The sequence below is a fragment of the Ranitomeya imitator genome, chromosome 4 (assembly GCF_032444005.1).
Source record: "Ranitomeya imitator isolate aRanImi1 chromosome 4, aRanImi1.pri, whole genome shotgun sequence".
Taxonomy (NCBI): Eukaryota; Metazoa; Chordata; class Amphibia; order Anura; family Dendrobatidae; genus Ranitomeya; species Ranitomeya imitator.
In genome coordinates this window covers 670,980,388-671,005,914 of record NC_091285.1, presented here as the reverse complement: position 1 = coordinate 671,005,914, position 25,527 = coordinate 670,980,388, and the positions used below count along the sequence as shown (strand labels likewise).

The 25,527-nt window shown below is 45.0% G+C and overlaps 1 protein-coding gene across 1 annotated transcript; it reads right to left on the bottom strand.

The window, feature by feature from the left end:
- Positions 1-8,042: 8,042 nt before the first annotated feature.
- LOC138677262 (uncharacterized) lies at positions 8,043-22,611 on the bottom strand. The gene is made up of 9 exons (XM_069767274.1): positions 22,462-22,611; positions 22,244-22,379; positions 21,964-22,097; positions 20,996-21,169; positions 20,586-20,697; positions 11,908-12,067; positions 11,434-11,534; positions 9,640-9,808; positions 8,043-9,496 (listed from the first exon to the last, which is right to left on the bottom strand). Exons 1-9 carry the CDS (start codon positions 22,609-22,611, stop codon positions 8,563-8,565), a joined length of 2,070 nt encoding a protein of 689 aa, XP_069623375.1. The 3' UTR covers positions 8,043-8,562.
- Positions 22,612-25,527: the final 2,916 nt, after the last annotated feature.

The window sequence follows — 25,527 nt, the reverse complement described above, 5'->3', positions numbered from 1 at the left end:
AAATAACATTTACCACATGTCGGATATACATCAGCACCATTTGTATACTGTTATTTGATTTTGTTAGCATTTTAGGAGGATTAAAGATGTAGCTGTAATTTTTCCTTTTTTCTATGTAAATTTACAAATTTTTTTTTTTTTTTGGGGACCTCTCCAGGTTTGAAGTGGCTTTTGGGGCCTTATATATTGGAAACCCCCCAAAGTTATACCATTTTAAAAGCAGCACCCCTGGACATTGAAAACTGCAGTCAGGTAGTTTATTAACCCTTCAGGTGATTTTCAGGAATTAATGCAAAGTGACATGACAGGAATGAAAATATGTATTTTTACCTCCTAAATGATGATAACTTCTGAACAGGTTACAACAGCCGTCAGACGCTAAGGCCACGAACTGTCTCTTATATTTCAGGTCAGTAAAAAGACGTATTGGCGGTCACGAAGGGGTTAAAGTTTTCCCTTTTCTGTAACTGTTTTCATATAGTAATGTGTGCAAACTGTAAAGCGCTGCGGAATATGTTAGCGCTATATAAAAATAAAGATTATTATTATTATTATTATTATTATTATATAGTGAATCTCTGAACTAATCTCTCGATATCTTCCCTCACGTGACCTCCGGTCCTCCCAAGACCTCCTTCTCTCCTCCACACTTATTCACTCCTCATCCAATCGCCTCCAAGACTTCTCCCGAATATCCCCCATCCTCTGGAACTCTCTGCCCCAACACGTCCAACTATCAACCACAGTTGGATCCTTCAGACGGAACCTGAAAACCCATCTCTTCAGGAAAGCCTACAGCCTGCACTGACCCCGCTGCTGCCTCATCACCAACGAAGCTACCGCCTCACCAACACCTGAGCTACCGCCTCACCAACACCGGAGCTACCGCCTCACCAACACCTGAGCTACCGCCTCACCAACACCGGAGCTACCGCCTCACCAACACCGGAGCTACCGCCTCACCAACACCGGAGCTACCGCCTCACCAACACCAGAGCTCCTGCAACCCTCAACCTACTGTCTCCTTCCCCACCATCCCGCAAGGGCAGGGTCCTCGCCCCTCTGTATCAGTCCGTCATTGTTAGTTTGTTTACTGTATGTGATATTTGTAACTTGTATGTAACCCCTTCTCATGTACAGCACCATGGAATCAATGGTGCTATAGAAATAAATAATAATAATAATAATATAGTGGATTTTATTATACCAGGGTGGTGTAAGAGCCGGGCTGCACGGATACTTAAAGTTTAAGGATGGGTCAGCATTCTGGAAAAAAAAAATAAAAAATCGGGTAGACAATCCTTTTAAATGAAAGGTTCGTACTAAATATTAAAACTCTTCCAGCACAGCGCCATCCCTGTCCTTGGGTCACAGGTGGGATTACAGCTTCATTGAGGTGATGCGGCTGCAGTACTAAACACAAGCATGTGTTGGAAGAAAGCAGAAATGTTTTTTTTCCAAATCTCAGACAAGCCCTTTGTATATAGAGTGGTCTCCTGTCCAGGACCCTATAGAAAAAGAAGGCAGCGAGCCCTCCCATACACATGAGTAATCATTGATACGATGGCCAGCTCCCCCATTGCTCTGCTTGGTCAGCTCCATCTTCTACAAATCAGCGTCTGAGACAGCAGGTACAAGGACATCATTTCATCACATGCTGCCGAGACTCCGTGCACAAGAGACAGGAGTGGGGTGAGCATGTGTTTTTTTGTGATATATATATATATATATATATATATATATATATATTTATATTTATCTCAAAAAAATAAAGGGAACACTTAAACAGCATAATATATATATATATATATATATGTACAGGTCCTTCTCAAAAAATTAGCATATAGTGTTAAATTTCATTATTTACCATAATGTAATGATTACAATTAAACTTTCATATATTATAGATTCATTATCCACCAACTGAAATTTGTCAGGTCTTTTATTGTTTTAATACTGATGATTTTGGCATACAACTCCTGATAACCCAAAAAACCTGTCTCAATAAATTAGCATATTTCACCCATCCAATCAAATAAAAGTGTTTTTTAATAACAAACAAAAAAACCATCAAATAATAATGATCAGTTATGCACTCAATACTTGGTCGGGAATCCTTTGGCAGAAATGACTGCTTCAATGCGGCGTGGCATGGAGGCAATCAGCCTGTGACACTGCTGAGATGTTATGGAGGCCCAGGATGCTTCAATAGCGGCCTTAAGCTCATCCAGAGTGTTGGGTCTTGCGTCTCTCAACTTTCTCTTCACAATATCCCACAGATTCTCTATGGGGTTCAGGTCAGGAGAGTTGGCAGGCCAATTGAGCACAGTAATACCATGGTCAGTAAACCATTTACCAGTGGTTTTGGCACTGTGAGCAGGTGCCAGGTCGTGCTGAAAAATGAAATCTTCATCTCCATAAAGCATTTCAGCCGATGGAAGCATGAAGTGCTCCAAAATCTCCTGATAGCTAGCTGCATTGACCCTGCCCTTGATGAAACACAGTGGACCAACACCAGCAGCTGACATGGCACCCCACACCATCACTGACTGTGGGTACTTGACACTGGACTTCAGGCATTTTGGCATTTCCTTCTCCCCAGTCTTCCTCCAGACTCTGGCACCTTGATTTCCGAATGACATGCAAAATTTGCTTTCATCAGAAAAAAGTACTTGGGACCACTTAGCAACAGTCCAGTGCTGCTTCTCTGTAGCCCAGGTCAGGCGCCTCTGCCGCTGTTTATGGTTCAAAAGTGGCTTTACCTGGGGAATGCGGCACCTGTAGCCCATTTCCTGCACACGCCTGTGCACGGTGGCTCTGGATGTTTCCACACCAGACTCAGTCCACTGCTTCCTCAGGTTCCCCAAGGTCTGGAATCGGTCCTTCTCCACAATCTTCCTCAGGGTCCGGTCTCCTCTTCTCGTTGTACAGCGTTTTCTGCCACATTGTTTCCTTCCAACAGACTTACCATTGAGGTGCCTTGATACAGCACTCTGGGAACAGCCTATTTGTTGAGAAATTTCTTTCTGGGTCTTACCCTCTTGCTTGAGGGTGTCAGTGATGGCCTTCTTGACATCTGTCAGGTCGCTAGTCTTACCCATGATGGGGGTTTTGAGTAATGAACCAGGCAGGGAGTTTATAAAAGCCTCAGGTATCTTTTGCATGTGTTTAGAGTTAATTAGTTGATTCAGAAGATTAGGGTAATAGGTCGTTTAGAGAACCTTTTCTTGATATGCTAATTTATTGAGACAGGTTTTTTGGGTTATCAGGAGTTGTATGCCAAAATCATCAGTATTAAAACAATAAAAGACCTGACAAATTTCAGTTGGTGGATAATGAATCTATAATATATGAAAGTTTAATTGTAATCATTACATTATGGTAAATAATGAAATTTAACACTATATGCTAATTTTTTGAGAAGGACCTGTATATATATAATATATATGTATATGTATAATGTTTTGGTCACTTTTGAATGTTGGTTGTGCTTTCACACTCGTGGTTGCATGAGACGGACTCTACAACCCACATAAGTGGCTCAGGTAGTGCAGCTCATCGAGGATGGCACATCAATGCGAGCTGTGGCAAGTAGGTTTGCTGTGTCTGTCAGCGTAGTGTCCAGAGGCTGGAGGTGCTACCAGGAGACAGGCCAGTACACCAGGAAACGTGGAGGGGGCCGTAGGAGGGCAACAACCCAGCAGCAGGACCGCTACCTTAGCCTTTGTGCAAGGAGGAACAGGAGGAGCACTGCCAGAGCCCTGCAAAATAACCTCCAGCAGGCCACACATGTGCATGTGTATGCACAAACGGTTAGAAACCGACTCCATGAGGATGGTCTGAGTGCCCAACATCCACAGATGGGGGTTGTGCGCACAGCCCAATACTTTGCAGGACGCTTGGCATTTGCCACAGAACACCAGGATTGGCAAATTTGCCACTGGCGCCCTGTCCTCTTCACAGATGAAAGCAGGTTCACACTGAGCACATGTGTCAGACGTGACAGAGTCTGGAGACGCCGTGAAGAGCGATCTGCTGCCTGCAACATCCTTCAGCATGACCAGATTGGCAGTGGGTCAGTAATGGTGTGGGGTGGCATGTCTTTGGAGGGCCGCACAGCCCTCCATGTGCTCGCCAGAGGTAGCTTGACTGCCATTAGGTATCGAGATGAGATCCTCAGACGCCTTGTGAGACCATATGCTGGTGCGGTTGGCCCTGGGTTCCTCCTAATGCAGGACAATGCCAGATCTCATGTGGCTGGAGTGTGTCAGCAGTTCCTGCAAGATGAAGGCATTGAAGCTATGGTCTGGCCCGCCCGTTCTCCAGACCAGAATCCGATTGAACACATCTGGGACATCATGTCTCGCACCATCCACCAACATCACGTTGCACCACAGACTGTCCAGGAGTTGGCGGATGCTTTAGTCCAGGTCTGGGAGGAGATCCCTCAGTAGACCATCCACCGCCTCATCAGGAGCATACCCAGGCGTTGTAGGGAGATTATACAGGCACGTGGAGGCCACACACACTACTGAGCATTTCCTTGTATTGAGGCATTTCCACTGAAGTTGGATCAACCTGTAACTTCATTTTCCACTTTGATTTTGAGCATCATTCCAACTCCAGACCTCTGTGTGATATTAGTTGTGATTTACATAGATAATTTTTAGGTTTTATTGTTCTCAACACATTCCACTATGTAATAAATAAAGATATACAACTGGAATATTTCATTCAGTGATATCTAGGATGTGGGATTTTAGAGTGTTCCCTTTATTTTTTGAGCAGTGTATATAGAGCGCTCACACTGTATGATTGGAGGCCAGGTGGGGGCTCACATGGCATATATAGAGATTTTGTGGGGGGCTCATACAGAATATAGAGGGATATCCGCATACTTAATTTTTTTGTATATGGAATGATACAATCAATATTAACATTCTAATTTATATTAAGACTAGCTGAAGAGCCCGGCGTTGCCTGTGCATAGTAAATATCTGTGGTTAGTTATAGCACCTCACACCTCTCATTTTCCCCCCTCACTCCTCTCATTCCCCCTAACACTTGACATTTCGACCTCATATCTGTCATTTTCTGATCACTCCACTATTTTCCCTCACTCCTCTCATTTTGCACTCACACCCCTCATTTTCACCTCACATTTTCCTCTCAGTATATAACCGTACATGTTTGTCATCTCCCTTATATATAGTATACACCTGTATGTCATCTCCTGTATATAGTATATACCTGTAGGTCATCTCCCCTGTATATAGTATATACCTGCTGTATGTCATCTCCTCCTGTATATTGTATATACCTATGTGATCTCTTCTGTATATAGTCTATACCTGTATGTCACCTCCTGTATATAGTATATGCCTGTATGTCATCTCCCCTGTATATAGTATATACCTGCTGTATGTCATCTCTTTTATATAGTATAAACCTGTGTCATCTCCTCCTGTATATAGTATATACCTGTGTCATCTCACCTATATATAGTATATACCTGTATGTCACCTCCTGTATATAGTATATGCCTGTATGTCATCTCCCCTGTATATACCTGCTGTATGTCATCTCCTCTTTTATATAGTATAAACCTGTATGTCATCTCCTCCTGTATATAGTATATACCTGTGTCCTCTCCTCCTGTATATACCTGTGTCATCTCCTGTATGTAGTATATACCTGTATGTCACCTCCTCCTGTATATAGTATATACCTGTGTCATCTCCTTTTGTATATAGTTTATACCTGTATGTCATTTCCTCCTGTATGTAGTATATACCTGCTGTATGTCATCTCCTCCTGTATTAGACCTCGTTCACATGTTATTTGGTCAGTATTTTTAATCTAAATTGGCAGCCTGATAAATCTCAAGCCAACAGGAAGCCCTCCCCCTGGCAGTATATATTAGCTCACACATACACATTATAGACAGGTCATGTGACTGACAGCTGCCGGATTTCCTATATGGTACATTTGTGGTACATTTTGAGTATGTGCAAGTTTTGCATGTGTTGCAACTTTTCTGCATGTGGCATTTTTACCGCGTGTGCAAGTTTTGCGTGTGGCGAGTTTTCCATGAGGTGAGTTTTGCGTGAGCCTAGTTTTGCATGTGGCGAGTTTTGAGTGGTGACTTTTGTGTTTCGACTTATGTGGTGAGGTTGGTGTATGTGTGGTGAAATGTGTGCTGAGGGTGGTATATGTGTTCAAGCACATGGTAGTGTGTGGCACATTTTATGTGTGTGTTCATATCCCCGTGTGTGGTGAGTATCCCATGTCGGGGCCCCACCTTAGCAACTGTACGGTATATACACTTTGGCGCCATCGCTCTCACGCTTTAAACTCTTTAAGTCCCCCTTGTTCACATCTGGCAGCTGTCAATTCGCCTCCAACAGGGAGGATAGGGGCAAAATTGTTTGGTGAATTGGAACGCGTGGGGTTAAAATTTCACCTCACAACATAGCCTATGACGCTCTCGGGGTCCAGACGTGTGACTGTGGAAAATTTTGTGGCTGTAGCTGCAACGGTGCAGATGTCAATCCCGGACATTGCCCAGTGACGTAGTGTATTGCCCAGACTCGTATATTGCCTAGTGACGTATATTGCGCAGCCACATAGTATATTGCCCAGTGACGTAGTATACAGCACAGAGCCATGTAGTATATTGCCCAGTGACGTAGTATACAGCACAGATCCACGTAGTATGTTGCCCAGCCAGGTTTGTCACAGGTTAAAAAATAAATATATACTCACCTTTCTGAGGGAGCCTTGTAGTCCATGGCAGCTTCCGGTCCCAGGGTTGGTATGAGCGCAGGACCAGTGATGACATCGCGGTCACATGACCGTGACGTCATGGCAGGTTTTCTAGCGCAGGTCCTGTGATGACGTCACGGTCACATGACCGTGACGTCATGGCAGGTCCTTCTCCCATACCATCTTTACCTCCGGAACCTGCAACGGAAGATGGCAGCCGGTGCAAGCGACTACGGAGGGTGAATATAGCAGGGTTTTTTTTTTTTTTTTTTTTTAACATTACATTTTTTACTATTGATGCCGCATAGGCAGCGTCAATAGTAAAAAGTTGGGGACACACAGGGTTAATAGCGGCGGTAACGGAGTGTGTTACCACCGGCATTAACCTTGTGTTAGCGGTGACCGGAGGGGAGTATGCGGGCGACAGGCACTTACTGAAGTAAGGAGCGGCCATTTTCTTCCGGACTGTGCCCGTCGCTGATTGGTCGCAGCAGCCATGACAGGCAGCTGGCAAGACCAGTCAGCGAATGAATAACCGTGACAGATGGAAGTGACCCTTAGACAATTATATAGTAGATTAATTGTGCTCAATTTCAGCCTATAGGTTCGGCCTCCACAACAATTTCAGCCTATAGGTTCGGCCTCCACAACAGTCACACTCATGTGGCCCCTAGGGAAAGTGAATTGCGCACCCCCGTGCTCTGGCGGATCCAGCGCATTTGTTGATCTGACTGATGGCTGTCATGTAATACTTGCTGTCTGATTCCCCACAAATTACAGACAATTGTTGGGAAACATCCTGTAATAATTTTATTATCAGATCTTTAAAAAAAAAAAATAATAATTTGTCCAAAGCCTTTAATATTTTTTTTTTTATTATTATTGTGGTTGGGCCTTGACATCTGGAGGCTTAATGGAGCCTTGGCGTGCCTTTAAGTAAGCAATGGGTGGATACGTAAAAATTAGAGGATTTGCTCATTATGGATATAAAAGCAAATATGTGACCCGCGCATAACTGGGATTCCTCCACCAGTGAACTCAACTACTGAATGAGGTCCAGTACATGAATGAACGCTGGTATGTGAGCACCCGGCCGCCAGCCCATCCGTCATCTGCCGTCTCATCACCATATATCACCGGTCTTAGACCTGGTATGTGATCACGCATGCTCTTATGTAGTGATGAGCTTCATCCTGTTCTACCCATAAACACTCAATGGGTCTTCATCACCAACACCTGCTCCGTAGTAGGGCCCAAAGAATCAGGCACACTAGGGAATTGCCTATGGCTTTAATTATTTTTAATACAGACATCAATTTTATAATATCAGTAATTTCTGTAAACACAAATCCAAACCCCATAGTGCTCCAGAATGTGCAAAAATGGTGCGCAATGCTCTACAAAAAGTTTGAAATGCACTCCCTTACTCCTGCCCTCAAAATTGTGGTAGGCGATCAAGAAACAGTGGGTTCCTCCACCAAATGATAACTACCCATTCACAAAAAATGCACATCAATGGGGGTACAAGACACAGATAAGAGCTTTTTTTTTTTGGGGGGGGGGGGGTCATTACTCCTTAAAAACATGAGTGGTGCCAACTAAGATGCCATTATGGATGTAGGGTTGGAAACTCGTTTAAGTGCTTTCAAACTAGGAAGTCCTAATCCAAATTGATTACCCAGGACCCATCAAAAATGGTGACAAGCCTTTATAGATAAAGGGGCTCAATAATTTAGAGGGTCTTGTCCTAAAAATAAATGTAATCAAGTCTCTCCCAATTACCCAAGTTCAGATTATTTAGAAGGAGCAATCCTGAACATGGGTGAACAGGTCAGCATAAAGATTTGATGACACTACATATTTAGTAGTGCATGGTGTAGCATTTCGAGCAGATGGACATGAGTGATGTAAATGAAGGGGTGAACATCCCGGACCTGAGGTGTACAAGGAGTCTCTGTGGGGACGAGATGATCTCTTATGGAGAGAATGGCTCTCTTTCGACTGGGCTTTGCAGCCATGTTTGTGAAGAGAGTCCAATGATCTTCTCCTCTTGGATGTGCCATGAGGAGGTGCCTTGTTTCTTTCCATGGTACCATCATCTTCAAAATGGAGAATGACTTTGGACTGGTGGCAGGGGAGACTTCTACGGCGAACATCTTCCTTGGATCTGGTTCTACATTGGTCTTTAAAGAGTGGTCTCTCTTGTGACCCACTTCTGCAAGCATCCTGAGGATGAAGGGTATCTCGTGATCTGCGGTCGTCATCCTGGAGGGTCACTTTTGGCTTTTTATTAATGGTGCTATTAGAAGAAGCCCTAGTGGAAAATTTATTCTCCAGCTCTTGACATGGCCACAAGCTTTGGTCCCCATGTTGGCTGCAGCAGTGGTCATCAACCCTAAGATGAGGTACGTTCTCTCCATGGTAGACGTAGGTGGCGTCATGAAGAGGAGTCACTCTGTACAAAGAGTCATTGTCAAAACATTCAGAGTTCTCCTTAGTCGAGGACAGCACATCACTATTGGGAGTGTCCGCTTCTCCGTGCGTCTGTCTGCTATCTTCAGAAGACAGAGAATCCAACTCATAGGGACAGTGCGGAGTTTCCTCACGTCTCCTGACATCGTCATTGCAACAAGGCGACTCCGCAGCCTTGGAGATACTGGCTCTGCGGTGGGAATGATGGAGGATGGATCTTCTTAATTCATCTCCACGCCCCTTCTTCACTGAAGGTATGCTACAAGCCCAAAAGAGAAAAGTCAGCACAAAAACTAAACTTCCTCCCCAAGAATAAATATCACCCATCACCAAATTTACCCTGCCACCCAGAGGTGCACAAAACCCTAACATTTCCTACAGTTTCTCTTTTTTACCCCTCACCTGTCAGCTGGAGTAAGATGCAAGGCTCTAAAGAGCTCTGCGGTAGCGGGTGTGCGAGGCTCAGAGTGGCTGCGAGGCAAGCTTACTGGGGTGGGCCTGGGGCGAAGATAAGGGGTCATGCTCAGCTTAAAGGGAATCACGAACTGAGGAAGAGCGTGCAGCTCTGGAGCTAGAAGGAGAGTTCATAAAAATCAAAGAAGGATTTATGGGAGAAAAAAAATCCAAAACAGGTCTAAACTTGTAAGCTACGGTAGTATAGCAGTTATATTCCGGTACATAGGGGCAGTATTATAGTAGTTATATTCTTGTACATAGGAGCAGTATTACAGTAGTTATATTCTTGTACATAGGGGGCAGTATTATAGTAGTTATATTCTTGTACATAGGGGGCAGTATTATAGTAGTTATATTCTTGTGTTGAGGAGAGCCATAAGATCAAATACTTAATTAACCTCAAGACATAAGAGGTTGAGACAAGTGACCCATAACGTGTATTGTTTAACCTTACTTAAGCTTTCTCAGATTAAAGTGAGACCCTAAAGATGGCTGCCATTTCCTATATCAGAGCCATGTGCTTGTATCCAAGATAACGCCCACCCTGATGACCTCATGGTTCCACCCACAGTGATGCCCACCTTGATGACCTCATGGACCAACCCACCCTGATGACCTCATGGATCCGACCATGGACTTGCTCATTGCCCAACCCACTAACCAATGGAATGCATCCGATCACTCCCATTTTAAAGTTAACCGAGCCCCCTTTACAGGGGTTATATAAATCTGTGTCCTGACTAAATAAACCCCTTGGAGCTGAGCCATAGATTGATCAAGGAGAGTTTACATCTGACTGTGTCATATGTTTATTTCTTTAGTGCGCACCTGATCAATATCCATTAGGCCAGGAGTAGGCAACTAGAGAGTGAACATTTTATTAATTGTTCAACCCAACACTTGTACATAGGAGCAGTATTATAGTAGTTATATTCTTGTACATGGGGGCAGTATTATAGTAGTTATATTCTTGTACATAGGAGCAGTATTATAGTAGTTATATTCTTGTACATAGGGGCAGTATTATAGTAGTTATATTCTTGTACATAGGGGCAGTATTATAGTAGTTATATTCTTGTACATAGGAGCAGTATTATAGTAGTTATATTCTTGTACATAGGAGCAGTATTATAGTAGTTATATTCTTGTACATAGAGGCAGTATTATAGTAGTTATATTCTTGTACATAGGTGACAGTATTATAGTATATTCTTGTACATAGGGAGCAGTATAAGGGTATGTGCCCATGCTGCGGATTTTCCTGCGGATTTTTCCGCAGCGGATTTGGAAAATCCGCAGTGCAAAACCACTGCGGTTTTCACTGCGGATTTTCTAGCGGTTTCTTCTGCGGGTTTTCACCAGCACTTTCCTATTGGTGCTGGTTGAAACCTGCTGCAGAATCCGCACAAACAATTGACATGCTGCGGAAAAAAATCCGCAGCGTTTCCGCGCTGCATTTTCCGCAGCATGTGCACAGCGGTTTTTTTCCCCTTAGGTTTACATGGTACTGTAAACTTTCGGAAAACTGCGGATCCGCAGCGTGTGCACACAGCCTTACAGTAGTTATATTCCTGTACATAGGGGCAGTATTATAGTAGTTATATTATTGTACATGGAGGCAGTATAACTATATATATATATATATATATATATATATATATATATATATATATATATATATATATATATATATATATATATATATATATATATATATTAGTAGAACTGGAAGTTTCTTACACTCGCTACTTGGTGACAGGCTGTCACTCCATCTCTGGCTACTCTCCTCTGATTCTGTGTCTTGACGACAGCTGCTCTCACATCTATGAGTCTTCATGGACCTGGGAACAACATTACGCAGGTATACATATATTAATAAAAATGACTTTGCAGTAGTCTTTTCTTTATGAGCCACAACAGTTGCTGCAGTGAAAATCTCCGTCCTGTTCTGAGCTACAGATCAGTCTTATACAGCATTGTGTAGACTGGAAATAAAGCAGCAAACGCTCAGCTGTGAGAAGGATTAGGTCTGCATTAGTAACAGATCAGACTACACAAGATGCATTTCTACTCTACCCTTTGATGCATACAGGTGAGCGCAGGTAATCTGTGCACAATATGGCAGATGCCAATTTTCGATTATTGTAATTTCCTGTAGACTTATTATTGCTATCAGTTTATAATGGCTGGGTAAGTAATGTCTGATCTCGTCACCTGCTGGGGGGCGCCAGTCTCAGGACCCTGTACAGCTCCGCCGTGCTTGGGGTCCCAGGATCTGCAGAAGGAAGCTTTCTGCGAGGTTTAGTGCCGCAGGACTGATTGGCTGTGGCTTGCTGTTTGGGGTTACTGGAGGGATTATTTGGGGTGTCCGCAGCTGTGAATATACAGTATACGCTATTAATGCTTTAAAACCAAATTTGGGCCAACAGACCTACAACAGAAAAATTTGTAAAATTGATCAGTAAAGGTGGTCATAACCCCCTTGGATGTCAGCCGAATGGTCATTTAGTGGACAGCCATTTCTCCGCACACCCACATACCCGCTGGGCTTGTAGCTAGTGAAGGTAAAAAGCCAGGCAGTATTGGATCTAAAGGACAAAGGATTGGGCTTGTAGAAATTCAACATGCCCAATGCTTTATTTTTTAACCCAACATATGTAGCGGGGAGCCAGGACACCCCTAAACTCGATATACAGTTGACCAGTTGTGCCCAAATCTGCGGTTTGTCCAATATTTATATACAATGTATGGCCGGAATAATTAAGTTGATGGGTTCTGGAATATATATATGCCAATCACTGCCCCACAAGCCTTGAAAAAGCCGGATTACTTACCGGTAATGCCCTATTAATGAGCCACGACAGCACCCACAGTGAGAGAGGGACCTGGAAACCTACAGATATAAAAAGGGCGGTCCCCCTCTCCTCCTCAGTTGTTTCAGAGTACAAGAGGAACCACCGTTGTTAAATTAGTATATATGTCCGTAATTTGTTTGTACATTTCATCTTATTTATATTCACCCATGAGAATATTTTGTATAAATAACTATACATAACTAACTAGGGTGGGAAGTGACAGGGTGCTGTCGTGGCTCATTAAAAGGATATTACCGGTAAGTAATCCAGCTTTTTACCCTTCGCCACGACAGCACCCACAAAGAGATTTACAGAGAACCTTCACCTGGGTGGGATCACCATGCTGAGGACAGCTCTCCTGAATGCCAAGTCAGATGTAGAAGATAGATCAAAGATCAAGACTATAATGTCTATAAAATGTTGAAGGCGACGACCAGGTTGCGGCCTTACGTATAAGCTCGATGGAGATGTCTTTATTCTCCGCCCAAGAGGAGGATACGGCCCGAGCTGAATGTGCTTTTACTTCTTGTGGAGGATCTTTGCCTTTAGTTAGGTAGGCTAGACAGATGGCATCTCTGATCCAGCGAGACAAAGTAGCCTTTGTGACCCCGTGGCCTTTTCGGTGACCCTGAAAAGATATAAACAGAGCCCTACTCTGTCTCCAGGACTGGGTTCTCTCTATATACTTTAAGACTGTTCTTTTCACATCCAACATATGTAGCTTCTCTTCCTGTGGATTTGATGGATTATCATAAAAGGAAGGCAGAAAAATCTCTTGAGATCTATGGTAGGGTGTTGCTACTTTAGGGAGATATGATGGATCTGGTTTGAGAACTACCCTGTCCTGGTTTGTAATTAAGAATGGAGGGTCTATGGAGAGGGCCTGGGTGTCTCCTATTCTTCTGGCTATATTTATCAGAGAAATAGAATGTAGAGATCTGGTCATTGCAGTATGACACTCTGCCACTAAGGGGAGCGATGGTACGTCTGATGGCACTGAAGGGATTCTCCTGACCAGGTATCACCAGAACACATTACACTTCACACTCCGGCCACTAGGGGGAGAAAAAGGCTTTATTTATTGGGCCACTCCTCACATTGGTAAAATTAGGGGCTGGGGAGGAAGTTAGTCAGAAGCTCACTGGGTCGGATTCAGGCAACATCCCGTGGCAGGGGGTGTTGCAGGGAGAAGGCACAGGGGATCCCTGTCAGGCGTGGGAACCTGGCAGGTGCCTAGCGAACAGAGCAGAACGTAACGGAACCGCGCCTGCACACCCTGCGGCGGTATCCAGGAGAGAGACACAAAGGGAAGGATATTGTGGAACCGTGTAAACGAGATCAAGCATAAAGGAGAGCCAGTAAGAGTCGTGCCGAGAGAGAGAGGCAACATCTTACTGAGGCGCGTAGTCTGTGGCCGGAACACCGTAGGAGTAACTGACTTCAGGCCTTACTTCAAACTCCGCCGGACAGTTAATTATAGGTTGGCTGTCTACCTTAAATTTCCTACGTAGACATAGGGGGCAACATTGGGAGAGGGGCGTCTCTAGGGTCCCGGAAGACCTCCAAGCCTTCCCGTCATACGGGTGCGTCCTAGCCAAAATATACCTGGGGACGAGAAACTAGCAACATCTGGAACTGAAGAGAAAGAGCGCTGTAGAGAACGAACGAACGAACGAACAAGAACAGCAGTTGTGAGGACTATTCCGAATGCTCAGCAGGGTAACACTACAACACACAGGCGCTAGTGGTAGGCAACGATTTCCATCTGCGAAGGAAACTCGAAGTGCCCATCGGACCGGCCGGTCTCTGATAGCCCTGTTAAACGTACTCTGGATTGAGGATCTTGAAGCCTTCAGTAAAGAGGTAAAGAGACTGCAACCTTGTGTCCTCGTTATTGCCTGCACCTCACACCATCGCCACCTACATCACTGGGAAGCCCTGGGGACATACTTCACCTGTGGGAAGGTACACCATCCAGCCGCCATTCCATCACCCCAGCGGACCCCACAGCAGCGTCGGTCACCCTGACCGAACACCACAGGTGGCGTCACGAACCCCTGACAGACTGTACCACCACCACCTTTATTGGACTGTTGTGAATTCTGTGGCAGAGCTCCCTCCTGTGGTCACAAGTGGTACTTCGGCTGGTTCTCTCTGTGAGCTTCCGTTGGTGGAGGAAAGTGGTACTGCGGCTTCTGAGTTTCCTTCCTCAGGTGATGTGGTGATGTCGTTAGGTGCTGCTCTATTTAACTCCACCTAGTGCTTTGATCCTGGCCTCCAGTCAATGTTCTAGTATTGGACCTGTTTCCTCCTGGATCGTTCCTGTGGCCTGCTGCTCTGCATAGCTAAGTTTCTCTTTGCCATTTGTTTTCTGTTTTTTTCTGTCCAGCTTGTCAATTTGTTTTTTTCTGCTTGCTGGAAGCTCTGGGACGCAGAGGGTGTACCTCCGTGCCGTTAGTTCGGTACGGAGGGTCTTTTTGCCCCTTTGCGTGGTTTTTGTAGGGTTTTGTGTTGACCGCAAAGTTACCTTTCCTATCCTCGCTCTGTTCAGAAAGTTGGGCCTCACTTTGCTAAATCTATTTCATCTCTACGTTTGTCTTTTCATCTTAACTCACAGTCATTATATGTGGGGGCTGCCTTTTCCTTTGGGGTATTTCTCTGAGGCAAGGTAGGCTTATTTTCTATCTTCAGGCTAGCTAGTTTCTCAGGCCGTGCCGAGTTGCATAGGGAGCGTTAGGCGCAATCCACGGCTGCCTTTAGTGTGGTTGGAGAGGATTAGGGATTGCGGTCAACAGAGTTCCCACGTCTCAGAGCTCGTTCTTGTTTTTTGGGTTATTGCCAGGTCACTGTATGTGCGCTGACCTCTATGTCCATTGTGGTACTGAATTACCTTTCATAACATTGGACGCCCCTTAGCAGGGTCATGGACCGGGTCTAGCCACCGTGACAGCCTCAGAACCGAAGCAGAGAGGCCCGGTACCGAAACGCGTGGCCCTGTGTCTGGGGGCGCTCCATACACCTTTCACATGCTCCAATAAATCTTGCTATCCACCTGTCACCAGCTATGTTAGCACTATAAAGGGCTCCTAAAGCAGATACCTGAACTCTTAAAGTATTGACTGATGGGCCATGAGCTCGGTCTTTTTGTAGAAATTCTAGGATAGCTTTAATAGGAACCTTGCTAGAGAAAAGTTTTGTATAGAAGGTGAGGAATTTTCTCCATACTCTGCTATATATTAAAGTTGTAGACTTCTTCCTACTTAGCAGTAATGTGTTAATTAGCTCTCGAGAAAACCCTCTTAAGGTACCGTCACACTGAAACGACGCTGCAGCGATACGACAATGATGTCGATCGCTGCAGCGTTGCTGTTTGGTCACTGGAGAGCTGTCACACAGACAGCTCTCCAGCGACCAACGATCCCGAAGTCCCTGGTAACCAGGGTAAACATCGGGTTATTAAGCGCAGGGCCGCGCTTAGTAACCCAATGTTTACCCTGGTTGCCAGCGTAAACGTAAAAAACAAAACATGACATACTTACATTCTGTGTCTGTCCTCCGGCGCTGTGCTTTCCTCTGCACTGTCAGCGCCGGTCAGCCGTAAAGCAGAGCGGTGACGTCACCGCTGTGCTTTCTGGCTGGCCGGCGCTGACACAGGATGCAGGAGGAGTGCAGAGAAGCACAGCGCCGGGGACAGACAGCTGAAGGTAAGTATGTAATGTTTGTTTTTTTACGTTTACGCTGGTAACCAGGGTAAACATCGGGTTACTAAGCGCGGCCCTGCGCTTAGTAACCCGATGTTTACCCTGGTTACCAGTGAAGACATCGCTGAATTGGTGTCACACACGCCGATTCAGCGATGTCAGCGGGAGATCCAGCGACAAAATAAAGTTTCAGACGATCTGCTACGACGTACGATTCTCAGCGGGGTCCCTGATCGCAGTAGCGTGTCAGACACAGCGAGATCGTAACGATATCGCTGGAACGTCACGGATCGTGCCGTCCTAGCGATCAAAGTGCCACTGTGTGACGGTACCCTTAACGTTAGTATTTGCCTCAAGTTCCACGCCGTTAGGTGAAGACTTTTCACTTGCTGGTGGTAGAATGGACCCTGAGACAGTAGGTCTGGGATCATTGGCAGAATCCAGGGATCGCAAACTGACTTCCCTCAAAGACAGGAGAAGCAGGGCCTTTTTGGTCAAAATGGTGCTATCAATATCACCCTTGCTTTCTCTTCCCTTATCTTTTTGATGACTAACGGGATTAACATCATTGGTGGGAAAGCATAGGCCAGATCGTATTTCCATGGATACTGGAGCGAGTCTATCATATCTGGATGATCTGCTGTATTTAAGGAGGCGAATATTGGTACCTGTCTGTTGTTCCTGGTTGCAAACAAATCTATTTGTGGAAGACCCCATATGTCCACTATGCTCTTGAATATTTGAGGATTGAGAGTCCATTCTCCCTGGCGGAGCGTGTGGCGACTTAGGAAGTCGGCCTTTGAGTTTTCTACTCCTCTGATATGGAGAGCTGTGAGTGATAGAAAATTGGGTTCTGCCAAGTTGAAGATGTTTGCCACTGAACACAGACTTCCCGATCGCGTTCCGCCTTGACGATTTAAATATGTGACGACCGTCGTATTGTCTGACAGGATTCTGATATGAGATCCTCGGAGCTGGGGAAGGAAAAAATTCAAGGCATAATAAACCGCATTTAGTTCTTTCCAGTTGGAGGACTGCTGAATTTCTTCAGAATTCCAGCGGCCTTGAGCTATATTTTGATCCAGATGGGCCCTCCACCCCTCTGGACCTGCATCAGTAGTGACTAATTTCGAGGGTGTTATCGTCCATGAGATTCCTCTGGACAAATGGGTTTTATCTAACCACCAAAGGAGTGAATCAAGCATGTCTTTAGACAGGGTAATATTTGTATTTAAATGACCATGGCAATGTGATTGTGTATAAAGAATCTGGTGTTGTAAGTCTCTAGTATGATATTGGGCCCATTGAACCGCAGGAATGCAGGAGGAGAGTGAACCCAAGAGAGACATGGCATCTCAGGGACATTTGAGGATTAGACCTTGCCATAGTAACTTTTGAGATTATGTTTTTTTTTTTTGGTTTCTGGTAAGAGACATCTTTGACTTTCAGAGTCCAAGATTAGTCCTAGGAAGGACTGAAGGGTTTCCGGATGTAGTCTGGATTTTTTGAAGTTCACAATCCAACCTAAAGCCTGTAACGATGAAATGGTATTAGTCAAGCGTTCTTTACATTGTGAGGCTGAATTTCCAATTATTAGGAAGTCATCTAGATAAGGCACAATTAACGTATCCTGATGACGCAGATAAGCCATCACCTCGAGCATAACTTTTGTGAAAACCTGAGGAGCCATGGAAAGGCCGAATGGCATGGCTGTAAATTGGAAGTGACGGATCCGGCCCTGTAGATTTACCGCTACTCTGAGGTATTGTTGGTGTTCTGCATGAATGGGAAGATGGTACGCATCCTTCAAATCTAGACCCGTCATAAAGCACCTAGGAAACAAAAGTTTAATAGTAGACCTTGTTGATTCCATTTTAAAGGTGTGTTCATGTAAAAGGGAATTCTTTTTTTTAGATTTATTATAGTACGAAAAGTACCATCCAGTTTTGGAACCAGAAATAAAGGAGAATAAAATCCCCTCCCTTCCTGATTTCTTGGTACTTCTATGAGAACATTCTTAGCCAAAAGGCTTCGAATTTCTAACTGAAGCGCTTTTTGCTGTTCCAGCGCTTTCACTGATGTTATAATAAAAGTATCCTGTGGTAGCTTAAAGAACTCTAATTTTAGTCCAGATCTAACTATGCAAAGGATCCACTGATTTGAGGTTATGTGTTCCCACTGTCGATGGAAAAATTTCAGTCTTCCACCCACCGGGATTTCATTACTAAGGGTATCTACCACGTCTAGATGTTTCGGGGTTACTGAATAAGGCACCTTTCGGTTTTGTTTCCTTAGTTTCCCAACGATCTCTTTGCGGCTCATACGGCCTCCTTCTGTTAAATGGCCGTCTTCTAAACGCTCTCCCATAAGAAGGAAGAAACTGTTTAGGAAATCCCTTCCTTCTTTCTCCTGCTTTATTGAGTAGGTCATCAAGAACCTTTCCAAACAGGAACTCACCCTGGCACGGGATTGTACATAATCTAGATTTAGACTGTGCATCCCCCTTCCATCCTTTCAGTCAGAGGGCTAGACGAGCTGCATTGACAAGGCCCGCTGATCTTGCTGCCAGCCTTAGAGAATCTGCTGAAGCATCAGCTAAGAATGCCGCAGCACTTCTAATCAATGGAACTGCTTGTAAGATTTTGTCTCTCGTCACTTTGCCTTTTACCTGTTGCTCCAGCTGTTCTTTCCATACTAATAATGACCTAGCTGTACATGTACTTGATATGGCGGGCTTAAAGGCTCCTGTATTTGTCACCCAAGACCTTTTAAGAAGAGCTTCGGTTTTACAGTCTAATGGGTCTAGTAAGATTCCTGCATCTTCCACAGGGAGAGATGACTGTTTCGAGGTGGATGCCACCGCCACATCCACTTTTGGAACCTTGGACCATACTTAACTCCATCACTGAAGGGGTAACGCCTTTTAGAAGAGGATGGGAGAAACCCCTTCCTTTGTTTGTCCCATTTTTTTTTTTTACAAGGTCTTTGATGGCGGAAACAACTGGGAAAGCTAGCCGTTTTTTTGCGACCTAGGCTTGCGAACATGATATCCTGAGCTGATCTTACCCCTTTAGTGTCTGGACAACCCATATAGTGTTTCTCACTGATTTTATAAGATTGTCTATACTATCAAGCGGAAAGCATGCGCCGCCCTCATCCTCAGAAGAACTGGATGATGATCCCGAGGTATTAGAGGACCGGATTAAACCCTCCTCAGACTCTAAACGAGAAACGAGGGAAAGATTTTGCTTTCTTGTTTTTTTAGGCTTTTTGATCCCAAAGATTGGATCTCCTGCCTAATTATGGCCCTGATATTAGTGCTTGTAACCGCAGCCTCGTCCTGTAAGGTTTGATTTATGCAGCTTGGACACAACCTTTTTGGATATGAATCGGGCAGGGGCTGTACACACGGTGCACTCCTTATGCTTCGATTTACTGGTTTTCTTAGCCCATGGGGAGAGGGATAGAGAAGGAAGGGATCAGCTTATAGGTAGAGGATTATATACACTCACCCAGTGAAGCATTCATTATACCGGTCTTGGAGGTGGAGACGCTGTGCGGAGTCTAAGTAGATCCGTATCTCTACTTCTTCTTGTATGAGTGTCAGACCCATTAGCAGAGCAACCACTTTCTCAAAGGCTTTGATGCAGACTGAGCCTTTACGCTGCTGTCCTTGCCAGCGCTATCCTGCTCCACTGCTAGTGGATGCTCTTCCTGCACCGGAGACGCCATTCTGAGCACGATTGCTGTGTCCCGGCTCCAAATTTAAACTGTGCGGCTTTTTTTTTCCCAGCGCGCCGGGGCCGTGAACCAGAAGTGATCCCACTACTTCCGGTTCAGTGAGGCAGAGCGCACTTACCCAGGAGATGCCGCCGGCGCCACCTCCTAGAAGCGACCGCTTCTGCGTCCTCCACTCCATAGGTCGGGCCTGCTGCCCGGAACCTGCCAGGAATGTGATCAGACGAGGGGGGAGGCAGCATGCAGTGGCTCCCCCGACGCTGCTACTCACGCCGCAGCCCCTGCTGTTCGCACGGAAACCACACAGGCGAGTGCACAGGCTCAGGTAATCTGGAGGTGCTCCAACCACCTCCGTCCATGTAGGTATTCCAGGGATTTCCGATAAGAACAGGAAACCAACTGAGGAGGAGAGGAGGAGCGCCCTTTTTATCTCTGTAGGTTTCCTGTTCCTATGGGCGGGTCCCTCTCTCATTGTGGGTGCTGTCGTGGTGAAGCGTAAAAACAAAGAGTCAATTAGGCTATAATCCAACTTGTCAAGTATTTTGTTCCAAATACCTGCCATGCCCTATACACAACCTCAGGAAATAAGCGTACTCACTAAGTGATGACCACGGAGGAGTCTTCTTCCACGGAGGTGTCCCCAGACTAGGGGTCATGCTCAAAAACTGCTGCTTCATGAAAAGAGCCTGATCGGCCTTAAACTGGAGACGCTGCAGAAAACATTACTCACTGGTTAACAAAGCCTTGCTGCTGGGAAATGGAAGAGATCCCAAGACGGACAGGTTATGTAGTTCTCAAGAATTGAGGGCTATGGCAGCAATGGGGAAGGGGGGGGGGGGAGGAGATCCTCCCCACATTTGGTTTCATCTTAACTATGGACTAGTTGACTTCCACTTTATCAGAAGATTAGTTTAGTCTGACAACATGGATCTAACATTTGGAGATCAAGTTGTTGAGCCCCGTCCTATTATCATAATGAGGTTACATAAGCAATGATTCTGCTGTTACCTCTCTTCCCAGACGGATAGCCGCCTCCGTAAACTTATCCCGCTCATCCTGAAAGGCCAGCTTATGCTCCTCGAAGGCCGCACGGTCTTGTTGTAATCTCAGCTGTTCTTCCAAGAAGTATGCATCCCAGAGAGGAGATTGCTGACCCTCACCAGGCAGTGGCATCAACTGGTCCTGGGCAAGACATGGATAGAAAAACCTTCAATGTTTCCAGAACAGGGTTAATAAATATATTCTAACAATGGTTTCCTTACTGGTTATCACTCCCTTTTGGCTGGCACCATATGCATTTATGCCCTGGAAAAGACTGGTATAAGTATTTTGATCTCTTACAACCTGAGCTCAGTGGGTCCAGAAGTCTGCCTATTGCCACCATTGGCTTCTCTTTCCCACTTTCAACTATTGCCAAAATTGGCTTCACTTTCCCACCGTCAACCATTGCCGCCATTGTCTCCGCTTTCATAAAGTCAACCATTGCCACCATTGCTTCACTTTCCCACCGTCAACCATTGCCATAATTGTCTCCACTTTCCCACCGTCAACCATTGGACCCTATTACTCACAATCAACCATCGCCACCACAAGCTCTGTTTTCTCATTGTCAACCACTGCCACCATTGGCTCCACTTTCCCATCAACCACTGCCACCATTGACTCCACTTTGCCACCATCAACCATTGCAGCCATTGGCTCCTTTTTTCCACAAGCAACCATTGCAGTCACTGGCTCTGCTTTCTTGCCATCAGCCAAACAATCAAGCTTCCATACCCCCTTGATCCCAATACCCATGCACTTAAAAGAAAAAAAAAAAAAAGAAAAAATTACCCCCCTCCATCTCAATGGCCTATACAAGCACACTTCCATCTTCGTATAACCTATATTATCTGATCCATGATGCAAAATTGCCAATCAGGCAATAAACGAAACCCTCAACATCCTGTATCGCCCCATCCGTGCACCCCGCAGACCTGTAATAGCTGTTGCTGTTGAGTGATCAACTCCTGGCTCTGTCCTAGCTCTTCTTTAAGCTCCTCTACCTCCTTCTTGAGTCGGGTCAGTTCCTTCTCATGGTCAGTCACGCTAATCACATTGGCCTGCGTCGCTACAGAGAAGAAAAGTAAATAAGGTGAAGCCTTGACAAAAGCATCAAACATCGAACTGTTGGCTATGCCAGCCTAAGGACACATTGCTACAAAGCCTGTGTCCATCAATTCCACACAATGAGTAGAATTAGTTTCTTCTCCTCACCTCGAGCTTCCAGGATCTCCACCAGCTGCTTGAGGCTGTTCCACTGTTTCTTTAGGCTTGCTGTTAACCCAACATCCCCAACACGGTTGGGTCTCGTACGTCCGGCTCCCGTACGCTTGTTTACTGCTGTTGAATCCTGAACGACATATCATAGGTAAAAATAAACTTACAGGTGGACATTCACGGTGGAATAGGAGGTTGTGACGTGACAGACATACATCTCTAGTCACCACGCTGAGGACGCCTTCATGTCTGCCGAGGATGGCCTGCACTTCTCTCCTCATCTGCTCATGGAATTTCTTCAGCTCCGTATTCTCTGACAGAAGTTCACGGACATTTTTGTCTGACATCCCTGACGAGCGATGCATGGCTCCTAATACCTCTTATAGGGCAGAGAATCGTCACAAAAAGGGAAAAAAACAAATGGACATTAGGGTTATTGTTAATCTAAATCCATAAAATGTCTCCTAGTATCCCTAAACTTGAAAAACTAAACATTAACCCAGCTCGTGACACTTTTTACAGTAACCCAATGAATTCAAAGAAGACCAATATTTATGATTTCTCCAAAAAATATAATTAAATATTCACTAACTAATCCAATTGGAGTGAAAAAAAAATAATTAAAATATAACTTAATCATGACAATATGCATTGCAACCCCAGTTTCCATAAAAGATTCCACAGTTACATTGTGGTTAATCTGGCATCATTTGTGTGTTTTAATCTTCACTATTGCGCTGATTTTTTTATTTTTTTTTAATATTATAGTAACCCGGCTCCTGATCCTCTTATTACAGTAACCCGACTCCTGATCCTCTTATTACAGTAACCCGGCTCCTGATCCTCTTATTACCCCTGTAACCTCTTATTACAGTAACCCGGCTCCTGATCCTCTTATTACCCCTGTACCCTCTTATTACAGTAACCCGGCTCCTGATCCTCTTATTACCCCTGTACCCTCTTATTACAGTAACCCGGCTCCTGATCCTCTTATTACAGTAACCCGGCTCCTGATCCTCTTATTACCCCTGTAACCTCTTATTACAGTAACCCGGCTCCTGATCCTCTTATTACCCTGTAACCTCTTATTACAGTAACCCGGCTCCTGATCCTCTTATTACCCTGTAACCTCTTATTACAGTAACCCGGCTCCTGATCCTCTTATTACCCTGTAACCTCTTATTACAGTAACCCGGCTCCTGATCCTCTTATTACCCTGTAACCTCTTATTACAGTAACCCGGCTCCTGATCCTCTTATTACCCTGTAACCTCTTATTACAGTTACCCGGCTCCTGATCCTCTTATTACCCTGTAACCTCTTATTACAGTAACCCAGCTCCTGATCCTCTTATTACCCTGTAACCGCTTATTCCAATAATCCCCCTCCAAGGCTTCCTGATGTTTCCCTGGCACCTAGGCTACACAGGACGGTTATTTTCGGCAGCTGGCACATTAGTAATTAGTGTCCGTGGACTCTATACAGTAAACACCATCCAGCTACAATATTTCCATATACAAATGCACTAAAACAAATGACAACCAAGGTCAATAGAAGTAATTTCCATAGCAGTCAGTGAGGCCATCACGTGCAGTAGGGCAGCACAGGGAGTGTTCACACTTTGGGGTCATTGAGGTTTTTGCCACGTTTTGGAAAAAAAACGACTGACGGGACTATAAGACACAGCACTCCTTACCAGTGTCTGCTGATTGTGAGCTCTTGGGAGAAGGCGCAGCTACAGCGCAGTATTAGATTTGTCTTCTACAACGCTGCTGACTTATGGTCGCCAGTGTCAAAGTAAACTACAGAAAAATGGCTGCCATGTCTGTGGTGATATATAACAACTCCCTCTAATTGCCCTGTGGGGATCAGCTGCACACTATTAACTCCTGAACTGCTGAGGCAAAATTAGGCCTGACAGGTAATCACACACCTAGACAGGGCCCTAGGTCTTGTGAATGGATTCTCTCATCTCTAACGTACCACCATCTCCATAGGTGAAATAGAAGCGTTACGGCCCCCCCATAGGTCTGCGCCAGGAACACGGGCGTCACTGTATGCGGCACCGCAGAGGGTGAAATCTGCAGCAAGTCCACCCTGTGCGGAGGTGTCCTGAGGCTGCGTTCACGAGGTGCGGTCATTATAATAATATAATAATCTTTATTTTTATATAGCGCTAACATATTCCGCAGCGCTTTACAGTTTTGCACACATTATCATCACTGTCCCCGATATGGTTGAGAATCATGGTAGAGTCACGGCAAATTAAAAAAATATTTTTTTATTTGATCTTACAAAGAAAAAAAGCAGCAAACGTGTGAACAGAGCTTTATGAGATGTTCATACAACGTTATCACACTTTGTTTTTGCCCGTGGGACTGATGGACATGGTCAAGTGCTGTACTCCGCTGTTATTGGGGCACGGTGGATATCACTGTTATGGGGGCACTGTGGATATCGCTGTTATTATGGAGACACTGTGGATATCACTGTTATTATGGGGCACTGTGGATATCACTGTTATTATGGGGACACTGTGGATATCACTGTTATTATGGGGGCACTGTGGATATCACTGTTATTATGAGGCACTGTGGATATCACTGTTATTATGGGGGCACTGTGGATATCACTGTTATTATGGGGACACTGTGGATATCACTGTTATTATGGGGGCACTGTGGATATCACTGTTATTATGGGGACACTGTGGATATCACTGTTATTATGGGGGCACTGTGGATATCACTGTTATGGGGGCACTGTGGATATCACTGTTATTATGAGGCACTGTGGATATCACTGTTATTATGGGGGCACTGTGGATATCACTGTTATTATGGGGACACTGTGGATATCACTGTTATTATGGGGGCACTGTGGATATCACTGTTATGGGGGCACTGTGGATATCACTGTTATTATGGGGGCACTGTGGATATCACTGTTATTATGGGGGCACTGTGGATATCGCTGTTATTATGGGGGCACTGTGGATATCGCTGTTATTATGGAGGCACTGTGGATATCGCTGTTATTATGGGGGCACTGTGGATATCGCTGTTATTATGGAGGCACTGTGGATATCGCTGTTATTATGGGGGCACTGTGGATATCGCTGTTATTATGGGGGCACTGTGGATATCGCTGTTATTATGGGGGTACTGTGGATATCGCTGTTATTATGGGGGCACTGTGGATATCGCTGTTATTATGGGGGCACTGTGGATATCGCTGTTACTATGGGGCACTGTGGATATCGCTGTTACTATGGGGGCACTG